Below are 15,221 nucleotides of genomic sequence, written 5' to 3'. Positions count from 1 at the left end.
TTAAGAATAATATACAGTGGGCATTTGATTCCCTGGGATTTGGTTCCGCCCTGCGGTGGATACCTAAATCCATGGATGTTCAATTCCCACTGTATACAATGATAATGTAAAATTGTTTATACAAAATGACAAAACAAAATTTTATTTTTTAGCATTTTAAAAATATTTTCATGACATGGAAAGTTAACTCTATGGATATACAGGGCCTCTGTTACGTGTATTTGTATTTGTCCTGCACACAGTAGGGACAGGTTGCTTACTTGTAACCATGTTTCTTCGAGTTGTACTCTGTGAATGCACACTAGTGGAGATAACTGTGCCTGTTATTATTTTTATGTATTGAATTTATAATCTACTTTTTTCCCAAGATGGGATGCAAAGTGCAGAAGCAAAGGTTTCTACTAATTTTTTATTTCTTTCTACTGATTTTTCTTTACATGGTGAAAACATGCAAATAAAAATATTTTAAACTCAGAACTTCAATTTGCTTTTTAAAAACTATACTTACCCACGAATACAATTTGGATGACATGGCTGGCACACTGAATTTTCATCTGTATATTTCCAGATTAAAGTACTATTTTCACCCATGATCCCAGCAGGGCATGATTTAACACAGTGAGGGCCGTCTATTAAATGGGCACATTTGGTGCAGTTGTCTGGACCCTGCATAAGAAGTAATGTATTATTCATGAATAGAAAATATATTTGTCCATCAGCTGACAAATATAATAACGGAATAACATAAATATTAGTACTGAGCATTCAAGTGGTTTTCTTGTGATTTGTTGTTTAATTATCCCATTAATTATGGCAGCTGTAGCATAGGTAATCCCGGGATTCATTTAACTTGTTTTCACACATCTTTTCTAAATTTTATTTTACATCTCCCATACTTTGTATTAATAATATAGACAGTTAGGTTTTTTAACACTGCATTAAGTAACAGCAAATTATTAACATGAACAAATTACTTATAAGTCTACTGGGAATCATCCACATACTCGGATGGCTGGTGGAGAGAGCCAGGAACACATAAAAACTCACAAATCTCTGAAAGAGGAAGGGGCAAATGAAGGAAGAGGAAGGCTGGGGAGAAAGGCAGATTTAACCAAGGCAGGCCACAAATAAGATGCAAAAGTATTACAAAAGGCTTTTTGTACTGTATGACCCCAGTATCCATGGTTTCACCTACACACATCTAACAAAATATGTCATATGTAGTAATTTTCTTTGTCTTTCAGGCAATTCAATGGCATGCTTCTGCTGGAGGCTACCATAGTCATCACGACGGACTTATAAGATTCCTAAAGAGGACTTTCTGGTGGAAGCTGTTCATTTCAAGAAATTCATTATTATCAATAGTTTCCTGTTTCCACAATAACTTCAGAAACATAGAATAATAGAATCATAGAGTTGGAAGAAACCACGTGGCCCATCCACTCCAATACCCTGCCATGCAGGAAAAGCAGAATCCCCTGGCAGATGGCCACTCAGCCTCTGTTCAAAAGCCTCCAGAGGAGGAGTTTCCACCACATTCTGAGGCAGAAAGTTCCACTGTTGAACGGCTTTTACAGTCAGGAGGTTCTTCCTAATGTTTAGGTGGAATCTCTTTGCTGTAATTTGAACCCACTGCTCCAAGTCCTAGACTCCAGCGAAGCAGAAAACAAGCCTGCTCTCTCTTCTTTATGACATCATTTTAAACATATCCTCTATGGTACTATATTCCAAAATTTGAAACATTTCTGGTCCCAAGCATTTTAAATAAGGGATATTAGCCATGCATTACGTATTAGCCTTTTTGTGTAATTGATCTAATATGCACTTACAGGTCCTGTGCAAGTTTTAGTTGAATTTTGCACCAGGCATTCTGGATGGCATTGAAGGCATTCAGAATCTCTTATAAATTCCCGAGGTTCCCTGAATGGGATAGAAAACAAAATGCAGGCCATTATCAGGATTCTATGACACTATGAGTATCTGAGTTCTTCAATCTTACTGTAGTTTTTTAGTTTGTCTATATTGGAACAGATAGAACAAGAGTACAAAAAGACTATAAAATAGCACTGAAAGGAGAAGTTTTACACACTGAAAGCAGGGCCATAGCCAGAAAAAAAATTCGGGGAGGGGGGGATTTTTATTTTTTTTAGTGAATCATGAAGAATAGTTCCATAATGCAAAATAATTTAAAAATCAGGCTCTGTCGATAAACTGCAGTGGACAGTCAAGACAGATAAACTTCAGTAGGGAGAAAGGTTTCTCAGTGACTGCTCCATACTTTGGATCTCTTTCCCCAAGGAAGCAGGTTGAGAGGAACTCTCTGTTATTCCCCGATAAATTTTCTGTCTATCCCCCCCCCACACTTCTAAATTATCAAGGCATTTTGAACCATATGTGTGGCAAATAATAAATACGTTTTTTTGTAGTCAATATATACTATGTGCAAATGCATCTTTTGTCCTTTATAGTTTTTTCAGTATTATCTGTTGGCAATTCACCATTTTTATTTGAAAATCTTACTTTTTAAAATGGAGGAAATGCTTACCCCTGCATTACATTGCATTCCTTTACACACTCCTGCTGACGAATGAAGTGATGGCAAGAATAGCATTGGGTGGGACCTGGGCCCCAGCAGCCCACAGGTGAGCAGAGTGGATCACAAACCTGCCTTGCAGCAGCTGGGGTTAAAGACACAAAAATGCTAAACATCAGTACCTCTATAGGTTAAAAAAATGCATACATTCAAAATCGCCAGAGAGCAGAAGCACTGAGGACATGATTAAATCATCATTTGCATTTGATTAAATATATATTTTAAAATCCGTGTAGTGGTTATTCTAGTTCGTTCATGCTAAAACATCACAATGTCTAGGAGAAGGAGGGGCAACTGTGGCAGGTCTGGGGGGCACTTTTATGCCTATTATCCTCCAGTGGTTGCATGAAATGTCTACAAATAAAACAAAAGACCCCTAAAGTTTCCAGAAGTCTACTTCAGTTTCTCAAAAACTGGTATTTTTAAGTTACATATGCCGATTAGCAAGGTAAACTGTTGCTTTCAGAGCAGCAATTCATCTTCACTTTTTTGGCCACACTCTGGACTCGGTCTGTGTACTCTGGAGGGTATGGGGAACACAAAAGATTCATTGGAGGGGGTACAATACTTGACTCTGGGGCTATTCTGTATAAGCCCCCTGCTCTTTCCATACTCCTTTACCAGTCATGTTAGCATAATCAGGGTGGCAGTGAGGGTGGAAAACATATCCATGACCAGGCTTTTGCACAACTGGGTTGTCAGTCTACCTCCTGCCACTGAGATTGCTCTGTTGGGCCATGATATGCACCAGAACTGGCATTTTTCATTTGCCAATTTCTAGTGCAATTTTTTCAAATTTCTGGCCCTTGGGTCTTTTTTTAATACACCAGAAAACAGGTCAAAAACATGGCAAAATGCTGTCATGTCCTTATAAATTTATAAACCACTGTGGAGAAGCAATGTGGAGAAGCCATATCTAATGTGGATGTACTGATGAATCCAGATATCAGTACAGCAAAGATGACTGGCTAATAATTTTTAAAAGTTACACCAACAATATAAAGCATTTTCCCTCCCAAATGTAAAGATCAAGCCAAGCTCTATCAACTTACCACATGAACTTTCATTTCTGTTCTGGGCAATTTTTATATTCTGTTTTTCTGTCACAAAAAGTGTAGTCCAGTCTACTGTATTACCAAAGCATAGGTTCTTGTTTCTCATAATGACAACATCTCCATCGCTTATTTCCTTGAGAGACCGCAAACCCAATTGTTTTATATCTAAGGAACTGATAGCAAGAGCATACCGGCCCCTAAAATAAAACAAAAATGGTAAGAAAATAAGAAAATATATGAAGAAACAATGCAATTTCTTTATTTTCATTAGTAAGCTTGATAAAGACTTGGAATTACAGTAGAGTCGTTTATCCAACGTAAATGGGCCAGCAGAACGTTGGATAAGCGAATATGTTGGATAATAAGGAGAGATTAAGGAAAAGCCTATTAAACATCAAATTAGGTTATGATTTTACAAATTAAGCACCAAAACATCATGTTATACAACAAATTTAACAGAAAAAGTAGTTCAATACGCAGTAATGCTATGTAGTAATTACTGTATTTACGAATTTAGCACCAAAATATCACGATGTATTGAAAACATTGACTACATAAATGCGTTGGATAATCCAGAACATTGGATAAGCGAGTGTTGGATAAGTGAGACTCTACTGTACATCCTCAGAAAATAGTGATTTGGCAAGTCCAGAGCCTTGACAGATTTTTAATTGTTCATAGAAGGAAACACTGTATTATGTGCATATTCCCTTTGCCACTATATCTGTGTTGAAAAAAAACCCACATTGGGCCTGTAATACACTATTAATTTGAATGAAATCTGATTGAACTATATATATGATTTTAAGGGCCATACAAAAGAAGCTTCCACAAAGGGAAAAAAATACCTAAAACCACAAAACTGGCAATTTTCTTCCTGACACAAGGATGAATAATGCATCAATGTACATGGGCCACCGAACTCTGCTTCGATTTTTACAATCCCAGGCTTCTCATTACTAAACAGATACTATCCTGATAAACTTCAGAGACAGTTGGGAGCTTCACAGAACCATGCACTCAATGCATATTTAGCCTGTACTGCTAGCAGTAGATTACATCAAATTAAGGAAATGTTGGCTGTGCTGTTCCTGGTAACTACCTTAATTCAGCCTGTAATCTGAATTACGGTAATTTATGTATATATGTGTGCGTGAATGCTTTAAAACATACCCACCTATACAAAAAGGCTTCAGCTTTACACATATGGCTGTACTTACATTTGTTTTGTTCTGCCTCGTATAACTTTTAGATTTTCAAAAACACTCAAGTCAGTGGCATTTGCTGGCCAATCCTGGATTGACAAAAACCCTGAAAAAGTGCAAGTATTAAAATATTTACAAACTATTTCTTTTAAGCAAGAATGTCTTTCCTCTTTTTCTTCTTTTATGAGAACATCAAAATGAAGAATGGCATTTCAGAGAGTTTCAGTATAGAGCTATTTTTAACATCATGTTGTAAACAGTTTACATACAGGCCACCAAGACATATAAACATTATAAAGGACAGTGTCTGAAAGCCTGATGAGTTTGAAACACCACAGAAGTATTTTAGTTCACTTTGGAAGTCTTAGTGAAAATCTCTACATTTCAGCTGGCACAAACAGATAACTATCTTCTCCTCTATTGAAGGCTGTTCTAGACTGCATGAATGGAAATGGTAGACAGACTGTAGCTGAATAGCCATCCATAAGCATATACTGTATTTGCTCTAGTCTAGTATGCTATCGATTTTAATGCACCCTTTATTTTTCAAATGCCTGGCAGGGGAAAAATATTTGCTAGCAAATGTAAAGCGCCTGCTTCTCTCGCCAGGTGGCCTATCAGTTGACTTGATGCCAGTGGTTCCAAACCACTAAACTTCTAGGTTTCTCATGCCCAAAGTCATGCTCAAGGGTCCCCACTTCTGTTGCCCACCCAGCCATGTGGCTCCCCTTTGCCTGCCACTGATTCCAGCAATGTGTAGCCCAAAAGCAGCATCACTTAGGATGTTTGTAAGGTTCTGCTCCAAGGAGAACACAGCCTTCCTCTCCTCCTTTCCCTCCTTCTCTGCCATTATCCTGTTGATCTCCTTGTTGGTATTGAGCTCAAAAAAGCAGGCTCAACAAGGAACTCAATGGGAGGAAAGCAGGGAACCCACAATGTCTCTCTTGGGCTCAAAGGAGGGAGGCAAAGAGCCTCTAGGCTATTCTAGCAGAGCGAGCCTGATCCCCCCCCCTCACTTTATCCTTGGGAAAAGTAATTGGAAGAAGGGAAGGTGGAAAGGAAGAAAGAGAGAAAGGGCTGAATTCTCCTTGGAGCAGAGCCTTCCAAACCTTTCAAAGGGTTGCATAGCAGCTCCTCTTGCAACTCCTCTTCCCAGTAATGAGGCAAATGCAAGAGTGGGGGATGTGACACTCAGACTCACTCTGCATCCCTCTGCCTGAGTGCCCATATTCACATCCCTTTCTCCTTCTTGGGAAGAGTCCTCCCAAGAGGGAGAAAAAAGGAGAGGAAGGCTGCACTCTCTTCAGAGCAGAGCTTTCCAAGCGATGGCGCTTTTGGGCTGGGCATGTCCAGAATCAGCTCGGCTGCAAGCAAAGGGGAGCCACATGGGTGGGTAACAGTGAGGATCCCACATGGGTCTTGAGGGTGGCTTGGAATACCAGTAAGCCCGGTGGTTGGAGTCCGCCATTATTGAGTCCCACCAGCTGGCTGACTAATCAGGGAGGTGGAGCGCAGCAGAGCTGCCAACAGGTGGGGCTTCAGGCACGATTCTAATGTGCTAATGTGCATCCTGATTTGGGAAACATAGTTTATCTAAAAAAGATGTGCACTAGACTCTAGTAGATATGGTATTGCAACAGAAAACTTTGTATGCTTCTTAACAGAAAGAGCAAATGTTTATCTTGGAATCTTAGAGCCCTTCTACACAGGCACTAAAATACAGTTACAAGCCAGTTCAAGGACAAGGGTGTCCACTAAACATGCACCCTCAACGTGTGCTGTAATGCACATCCAGCCAGAAACAGTATACAGTATTAATAAAAACTTATTGGAAATTATGTCAGAAGTCATAAAATTTACTGCAGAGCAGGAAATCAAAATGTGGAGCTCTTGAATAGGCAGGGCTAACACTGAAGCATTTGAGGGAAGAAGCAGATACACAACTCAGCTAGAAGGTAAACAAACACTTCCCCTGGAGTGGAAACTACGGTGTTTCCACAGGAACGCTCACTTTCCCTTTCTTCCTCTGTAGTGGTAATTTCATTGGACAGGCTGCTTCTTATCAGTGCATCACATTGGATGAGGCAGGAAAAAAAATGACTTGATTCACAATCAATAGATCTTTGTGGCCATCTTCCTAGTTGGTTTCTGCGTTGCCTTTGTTCTCTTCAATCCATGACTAAGATTAAATGGTTTATCCTTTTATGATCAAAAACAGTAAAGGTAAAATTGATATGACTTACCTGTTATTTCTTTAACTGTTCGAAAAATATCCAATTTCTTTGGGTCTAAAGGAGGAGTATGTGTATATACATCACTAAAAGAAGATGAAAAAAGTTATTCCAATGCTGATCTAAAAGCAGAATCATTCTGAGCTCTTTTCTCTAAACATAACGAAACAGCAAGAACTTACCCTTTAAATGATACGTGAAGGAATATGAGATCCCCACTGATTGTGGTACAGTTTTTGAAATAGTCAATGTTGGATCCATTCACAGCAAGAGCACTTGTAAGATTACCTGCTCCAACTCCATTGCACACTGTGAAAAAAAATAGAATTAGGTCTCAGTAAGGATCTCTCTCTCCCTCTCTCTCTCTCTCTCTCTCCCAACCTCCCTCCCTCCCTCCCTCTCTCCGTGCACACACATACATACAAAATGACCAATATTTCAAACATATGTGAAGAAAGAACCCCATTGTATTTATTTATTTATTGAACAATGGATAAAATAATCAGGAAAACTCAGAAATATATAAGCAAGATAAAAGAGAAATCTAGACCATTTACTCTACATTTTAATACTATATTCCTTTAAATTGTTCTTAAGAGAGCAGAAGGCTTCACACTATTGTGTATTTTATCATTCCACTCTCTATCTAAAAGTTTTATTCATCATTTCCAAGGATTATATCTTGTATTTTACAGTCAGTAAATTACTCTGTAGATGGCAGGTTTCAGGCTATCCAATCAATACCCCAGTTAAACATCACTGCTAACTATACTGCCATTAATAAATGACTAGTCAACTCAATTTTTTTTACAATTGTAGTCAAAACTTATTTTAGCCAGGCAGTCACCAGGAAGTAAACAGACAGCAAGTTAAGTACATTGGTTTTTTCTGTCTTCTTGGTGGTGGTGGTGGTGGGGGGGGGGGGGTCTATGGGGGTGCAGGGGACAAGAGGGACAGCCACTCTGCCTCCTCAGTCTGGAGAGCATCGGATGGCTATGGGGACTGATATGGGATTACGCACAGGAAAGGTGGGATGCTGCACCAATACTGCTGCAGAAGTTGGACCCTCCCCTGTGTTTTTCTAATCCAGGGTGCAGTTGCATTAAGCAGCTAACCCCAGGTTAACTCACATCAGCCTGTGTACATTGTGTGGCTAACGTGATTCTACACTGCATTAAATGGCAGTGTAAAAGTTGACTTACATTTTATTACTTTTCCTACACAATAAAATCCCTGTATTTGCAGGAGAAACATTAAAAAAAATCACATGGCTAAGCGAGACCATAAATAATAGCGAACCCTATTGAAATTAGGTATTTCTCACCCAAAAATATCATGGAGTTATGTGGGAGGACCTAGAAAATGCCTAAAAGGGACATATTTTGTCAGATGCAGATGAATGAAGCTGTGAATATCAATCCTGGTGTTGGTGACCAGCAACTATAATTATTTCCCAGTGTGTCAGAGACTGGTGCAATATTTGCAACAATTGTGAACAACTGTTTCTTTCCTTTCTGGAAACTTGCCAGGGAGCAGAAGCCAATAGCTTGGAGACTGGCAATGGTTCAGAGATAACAATTTTTTCATCAATTTCCTCCACAACTCAGTGATGTAAAAATGTAATTTTAGCTGCTGATTTTTTAAAAAAAACAATAAAATAACATACAACACTCATTTTAATACGAATTACATTCAGTCACATCTAAGCAAAGAGAAATGTCAAAGCAAGTTGGGACAGAGAAAATCTGAGATCATTTTTGGATTTAGAATTTCTATAAAACTAGCACACATTTTTCAATGTTTTTATGGCCTTCAATTTTGCAGGTCTATGACGGGGACTTGGAATGGTTTGTTCAAGAACTAGAAGGAACAATATTTGTAACACATCAGTATTTTTATTACAGAAATCCATCCAAATCATTTTAGAAGGTTGCTTCATCTCATTAAATCTTGTTTAATTTCACCAGATTCTTCTCTAGGGTGTTTGCAGTCTGAGTTTGGAACTTTTAATTCATTCCCCATCTTGATTAATGGTCCCTCTGGTCAAGGGTTGCTATTTGGAGAGAGCATACATTCATTTATTGTTTTACTTTGAAAGTTTATATTCTGTCTCCCTTTTACTGTGTTTTAAAAAATAAACTGTGGTAATAAAATCAATAACAACAGCAAATAATAGGGTGGGTGAGTGGGGGAAGAGAATTGGCAATTAGGAATTAGCTGATTTAAAGGAGAAATTTTAGTCCAGCACAATTATGATTGGAATATTCCACTTCTAGAAATCTTGGCATCTGGTTTATATTAGACAATATAAAACATTCCAATTGTTGTTTTTTTCCTTACATCTACATTGCAAACTTTTTTTTTACAATTTTACTATTACAACCGACATAGAGTAATATTTAAAGTACTAGGCTTGGAACAGGGAGACTAAAATCTGACTCTTTGCTAATTCTCAGCAATATGTGACAAAAATGTGGATTTTAATATGTGTGGGTATGAATGGAAGATGAATGAATGAGAGCTAATAATTTTGAAGACACTAGTCTGTAGACTAAGGCCTACAATGGCTAACTACCTGCTTGCTGAATTGTAATTAAAACCTGCTAATGAGACCTGAAATAGTTGACCTGCCTGGTAAACTGTGATAAGAACTGTGACTGATAAGAGAAATGTTTACATCAAGTTAAGGAATTGTTTACCACGTTTAAGAAGGAAGTCAACACAGAGCTGCTTTTATTTGCCAACACCAATAAAGAAGAATCAACATCTGGTCCAGGAAGCTGAGATGGAACCAGGATATTCATTCATTTACAATTTTGGGACAACATCAGCAAAATATTGCTATATAAATTACCTTAGGACAGTTCAGAAAGTGTGACAGACAGCAACGCTGTTCACCCGCCATGTTCAGTGGATATGGTGTATGGGAAAGTGGCAGATTTGCAGGGAAGCAGTGTGATTACTTTTGGGGCCTCCTTTTCTCATGGGAAGGAAAAGGAGTGTGTTTTGGAGATGTTCTTTTAGGAGTTTTGAAGTTTTGGCGTTTTGGCATTTTGGAACTATATGTTGGCAGGCTTCAGTGGAAGCTGGGCCTGGCCTAAGCAGGTGCTTTTCCAAGGAGGGAAAGAGGATATGGTAATATTTGTATGTATGAAGAGGGATGCATGTTGTGTGTGAATGCTGAGTGAAAATGTAACTCCCTTTTGTTTGTTTGTCAGCCACCGTAACTGTAGGTTGTTTGTGAATCCAATGTAATTGCATAGAATCTGTATGTCTGTATGTCTAAATGTCAATTTTTGTTGTTCTGTAAAAATTCTGCTATAACTTACAGACTGAAATTGCAGGAGTTTTCTTTTTAACTAATTTAGATCCACATACAGTCAAGTATGTAATTTTTTTAAAACATAAACTTGGATAGGATGAGCAACACTATGGAAAAAGTGAAAGATTTTGAAAATAACTGAAAGGAACTGTGAAATAGTGGGGTATGTTCAAACAGTAGAAAATCTACAAAAGGATATCTAAAAAAATAGGTGAATAGGTGATGGATAATAATTTACATGATTAGATCCAAGAGCCTTAATGCTGATTGTGGCTTTGGCATGTATATCATTACTGATCATATCCACAGTAGTTGTTGGCGTAAGAAAGGCACAATTTTCAATACGTTCCATGCAAATTGGTTTCAAAGCTGAAAGTCACTGTGTATTAGTAATGATTTTTGGGGTAATACCGCATTATGCAAAGTAATATTTAATTTTCTTACCCTTGCTACATGGCCCATCACATTTTTTACACTTTCTAATTCCATTTTCCTCCACCTCAGTGGAGTCTGGATTACATGATCGGACACATGAGCCGTAGTCTGTTACAACATAGTTATCTGAAAAAGGTTAGAAGGGAATGTAAATAACAACAGCAATAAATGAGGAAAAAGAAACATGGTCTTGTTTGCATATGTAAACTGGCTGACACAACTCGTTTTCCAATTAAAAACACATAATATAAAAAAAATATATTGAAAGCACAATAAAAAATAAGGAAAAAAATATAGACTACCCAAGATGCATAGTGTTCTTTAAATACAGCCGTAGGAATCACCTTTTAAAGATATTTCAGAAAGTATAAAAAGAACCCCTGACCTCTAGGTCTCCAAACTGATGAAGAAATCCCAAGTGTAGTGACTCATACAGAAATGCAATGGGCTCCAAGGCTGCTAATTTTGTGTGGTCTCTTCATTAGACCCCCGGATTAATCAGATACAAAGAAGAAGAGCTACTCATCCCAAGTGGACAACAACTGGAAGGGGCTGGTTTAGATCAAAAATCATTCAGTGGGCAGTCTTGTTCTCAGGTATCAGGAGAGCATGACGCAGTCTATAGTTCTTGGTTATTACTACTCTACAATGAACAGCTGGGAGCATGAGGACATCTCCATAAAATACAAGCCACAAACTAGCACAAAACATTCTGGATAGAACCCAGAAGCAAATAGATGCTTGTATTTTTTTTTAAGACAAGGATCCATTTGCTTTTTGAAATAATGCTTTAGACAACTTACGTGGACACTTTTTCACACAAGTGGCTCCAAAGCTGTACTTTCCATCTGGGTTGTCTTCCAACTGATAGGCTGTAGGATTATACACTTGCAAAGGGGGGCAAGATTCCTTACAGGTTGCATCATCCCAAAATTTGCGGCATGCCTGTCGGTAAATAAAGTAGCAATACCATGTGCAAAAAGACCTATGTTCTGTGTTTTAACATAGCCAGGTTGAGTAAGTGCAATGTTGAAATGATGAAAAATTATCAAAACAACCTTTAAAAGCAATTATGATGACAATCCTGTTATCAGAACATAATACCATCATCACAACACTGGGCTTCTGGGTTTTGAAAATCTGAGCATTCTTCATTATCTAATTATTTCTGAAGCATAACGATGTGAAACATGGTCAGCCTCACGACATTCATTTACAGTTTCAGTTCAATGCAAAAGGAAAAGTGAGTTTACTTTCTTGAAAGCAAATGCACTTTCATCTGATAGCTAGGTCTTACTTCTATGAAAGGAAGGTTCAGATCAAGTTCAAAATTCAATTTCTAAGATCATAAATATTAATTACAATATAACCTAACAATATAACAGAAAAAAATGTGAGGTGTCTCTTGTTTCTCCCTCTGTAACATTTAATACAACTTATTTATGTCCTGACATCATAATGTTATGTGTTTACTTGCCACAGCTACAACTTCAGCTTTAAGCAATATATAAATGAAGGCCCCATCTGCACTGCTATATAATGCTGTGCAGGAATCACATTAGCCTGGAACATCCATGCAACACATACAGGCTAATGCAATTGAATCTGAGGTAGGCTCCTTCATCCATCTTGACCCGAGATAAAGAAAAACCACCAGGAAATATTTAAATCCTACAGCAAGGTCTGGATCTTTCCTGGTGTTGGGGCAGTGAGGACTGCCATCCCAGATCCCAATGCAGGATCCAGGATCGCATATCCATAGCCATCCCATGCCCTGGTCTTAGGCAATCCAAGGATAATAGTGCCTTCCTTCCCCAGCACCCCTCCCCCCAACAGAATCAACATTTTTCACGCACGTTGAGACACATTTTGTGCTTATGTGGAAGGGCCCCAGTTTCAGCAATTTATTAAGCATAGTCACAACACATGGAAATAAGGAGCCCCCGGTGGCCAAGGGGATAAAAGCCTCGTAACTTGAAGGTTGGGTTGCTGACCTGAAAGCTGCCAGGTTCGAATCCCACCCGGGGAGAGTGCGGATGAGCTCCCTCTATCAGCTCCAGCTCCATGCGGGGACATGAGAGAAGCCTCCCACAAGGATGATAAAACATCAAAACATCCGGGCGTCCCCTGGGCAACGTCCTTGCAGACGGCCAATTCTCTCACTCCAGAAGCAACTCCGGTTGCTCCTGACACGAAAAGAAAAAAAAACCCACATGGAAATTACATTTTCACTTTGAATCTATTAAAAATATGGGGATCACACATTTTTGCTGGAGTTATTATCAGTAATAAAATATGACATTTCTTTTTAAGATAAATTTATTTATTTATTTACCCTATTTATACACCGCTTTTCTCTACCCTGAAGGGGACTAAAGGCAGCTTACATATGGCAATTATTCAATACCTTAAACACAAACAAAACATTAAGCTTAAAATAAAATGAGTTAAAATTAATACATATTAAACATTTTAAAACAGTATACACAATATTAAAATCACACCATCCAGAAATTGTAGTCTAAGGCCGTTCCATAGTCATTGCACATTTTCCAAATCTATTATTGCACTGCACTATTCCCTGAAAGCCTGATCCCAGAGCCAGGTTTTTACTTTCTTTCTGAAGGCTAGGAGGGAAGGGGCTGATCTGATGTCACTAGGGAGGGAGTTTCACAGCCAAGGGGCCACCAGTGAGAAAGCCCTGTCTCTTGCTCTCACGAGTTGCACCTGCGAAAGTGGTGGGACAGAGAGCAGGACCTCCCTGCCTGATCTTAATCTCCGAGGTGGATCATAGACGGAGAAATGCATTTGGACAGGTAAGGTGGGCCAGAACCATTTAGGGCTTTATAGGCTAAAGCCAGCACTTTGAATTGTGCTCAGTAGCAGACTGGCAGCCAGTAAAGCTGGCGCAACAGGGGATTTGTGTGCTCCCTGTACGCCGCTCTGGTGAGCAACCTGGCTGCTGACTGTTGGACCAACTGAAACTTCCAAACAGTCTTCCAAGGCAACCCTACGTAGAGCGTGTTATAGTAATCTATATATAGATATAACGAAAGAGTGGACTACTGTGGCGAAGTCTGACTTCCCAAGGTATAGGCGCAACTGGCACACAAATTTTAGTTGTGCAAAAGCTCCCCTGGCCACCTGGGGTTCCAGGCTCAGCGCTGAATCCAGGAGAACTCCCAAGCTGCAAACCTGCATCTTCAAGGGGCTGTAACCCTATACCCTGTTCAGCCTTGTGACTGACGAAGAGGAGCTCTCTCTTGTCTGGATTCGGTTTCAATTTGTCCGGTCTCATCCAGACCATCACAGCTGCCAAACACTGGTTCAGGACCTCCTTAGTAGCAGGTGGAAAGGAGTGATAGAGCTGAATGTCATCTGCGTACAGATGACATCGAACTACAAAACTCCGGATGATCTCTCCCAACGGCTTCATGTAGATGTTAAACACCATGAGAGACAGTACTGAACCCTGCGGGACCCCAAAGGACAAGGGCTGTGGGTGTTGTAGCCCAGCCTCCATCTGAGCTGTCAGGTGAACCTAAGGTTGGCCCTATTCAGCCTGTGATTGTCCCTGCACCTGCCTTGTCAGAGGTGCAGCCAGAGTTTGTTCCCCCACCTGCCTTGCCAAAGTACTCTGGGTTTGTGCCTGAGATGCAGCCAGAGTTTGTCCCAGTGGATTCTGGGACCAGAGACAGAATGGTTGCAAGCAGGTAGTTTGAACCGCATTCCTCAAAGCAGTCAAGGTCGGATCTCCAGGTGCCAGATGGACATTCTAGTTTGGATGTAGGAACTGATAAAGTGGAGAGGACTAATGAGCTTGACAGCAGGAGAGCGATAACTCCATTGAGAAAAGAAAAGAAATGTATTAGGAGGAGTAGGTGTCTACTTTTGAAATGAAATAATAAGCAACCTTCTCATGGTATGGGACCTTGAATTTCCCATAAGAAGCCTTGCTTTCTGTCAGGACCCAGGCTGCAGAGCACCAATAACCATGCGCAGAGGCCAGAATCTATCTAATATCTTTATTAAAGGAATATATAAAGTCAGTAAAAACAAGTGTAGAATATAGTTCAGAAGTAGACCTTTCAGGAAAGGTCAATTATAGTCCAGGAAAACAATGTCCAATATGAGATATTAAAGTCCAAAGTTGTAATCCAATAACCGAAACACACACTTTGCCAAGCAAAGTGAGGGGAAATGACAAGGTCCCTTAGTCCATGGAACTTGATGCAAGGCTGAAGCAACCTAGATCCTTGGCAAACGAGGCTTGATTCAAGGCAACAAGAAACGAGGAACAAGAACAGGGTCCGTGGCGAAATCCGTGGCGAGGTCCGGGGAACAAGGCAGGGCTGGAACGAGAGCAAGGTCCTGGAAACT

The 15,221-nt window shown here is 39.5% G+C and overlaps 1 protein-coding gene across 1 annotated transcript in view; it reads right to left on the bottom strand.

Annotated features, from left to right (window-relative positions):
* Positions 1-15,221, bottom strand: part of egfr (epidermal growth factor receptor) — a 149,081-nt gene that overhangs the window by 31,082 nt on the left and 102,778 nt on the right. The window contains exons 7-15 of the mRNA XM_008112902.3: positions 11,645-11,786; positions 10,851-10,967; positions 7,267-7,393; positions 7,097-7,170; positions 4,869-4,959; positions 3,646-3,845; positions 2,546-2,678; positions 1,830-1,920; positions 509-666 (exon numbers count right to left, since the gene is read on the bottom strand). Coding sequence (XP_008111109.1) covers positions 509-666; positions 1,830-1,920; positions 2,546-2,678; positions 3,646-3,845; positions 4,869-4,959; positions 7,097-7,170; positions 7,267-7,393; positions 10,851-10,967; positions 11,645-11,786 — 1,133 coding nt within the window. The remainder of the gene's footprint in view (positions 1-508; positions 667-1,829; positions 1,921-2,545; positions 2,679-3,645; positions 3,846-4,868; positions 4,960-7,096; positions 7,171-7,266; positions 7,394-10,850; positions 10,968-11,644; positions 11,787-15,221) is intronic.

The sequence above is a fragment of the Anolis carolinensis genome, chromosome 6, assembly GCF_035594765.1.
Source record: "Anolis carolinensis isolate JA03-04 chromosome 6, rAnoCar3.1.pri, whole genome shotgun sequence".
NCBI lineage: Eukaryota > Metazoa > Chordata > Lepidosauria > Squamata > Dactyloidae > Anolis > Anolis carolinensis.
This window is presented reverse-complemented; position numbering and strand designations above follow the sequence as displayed.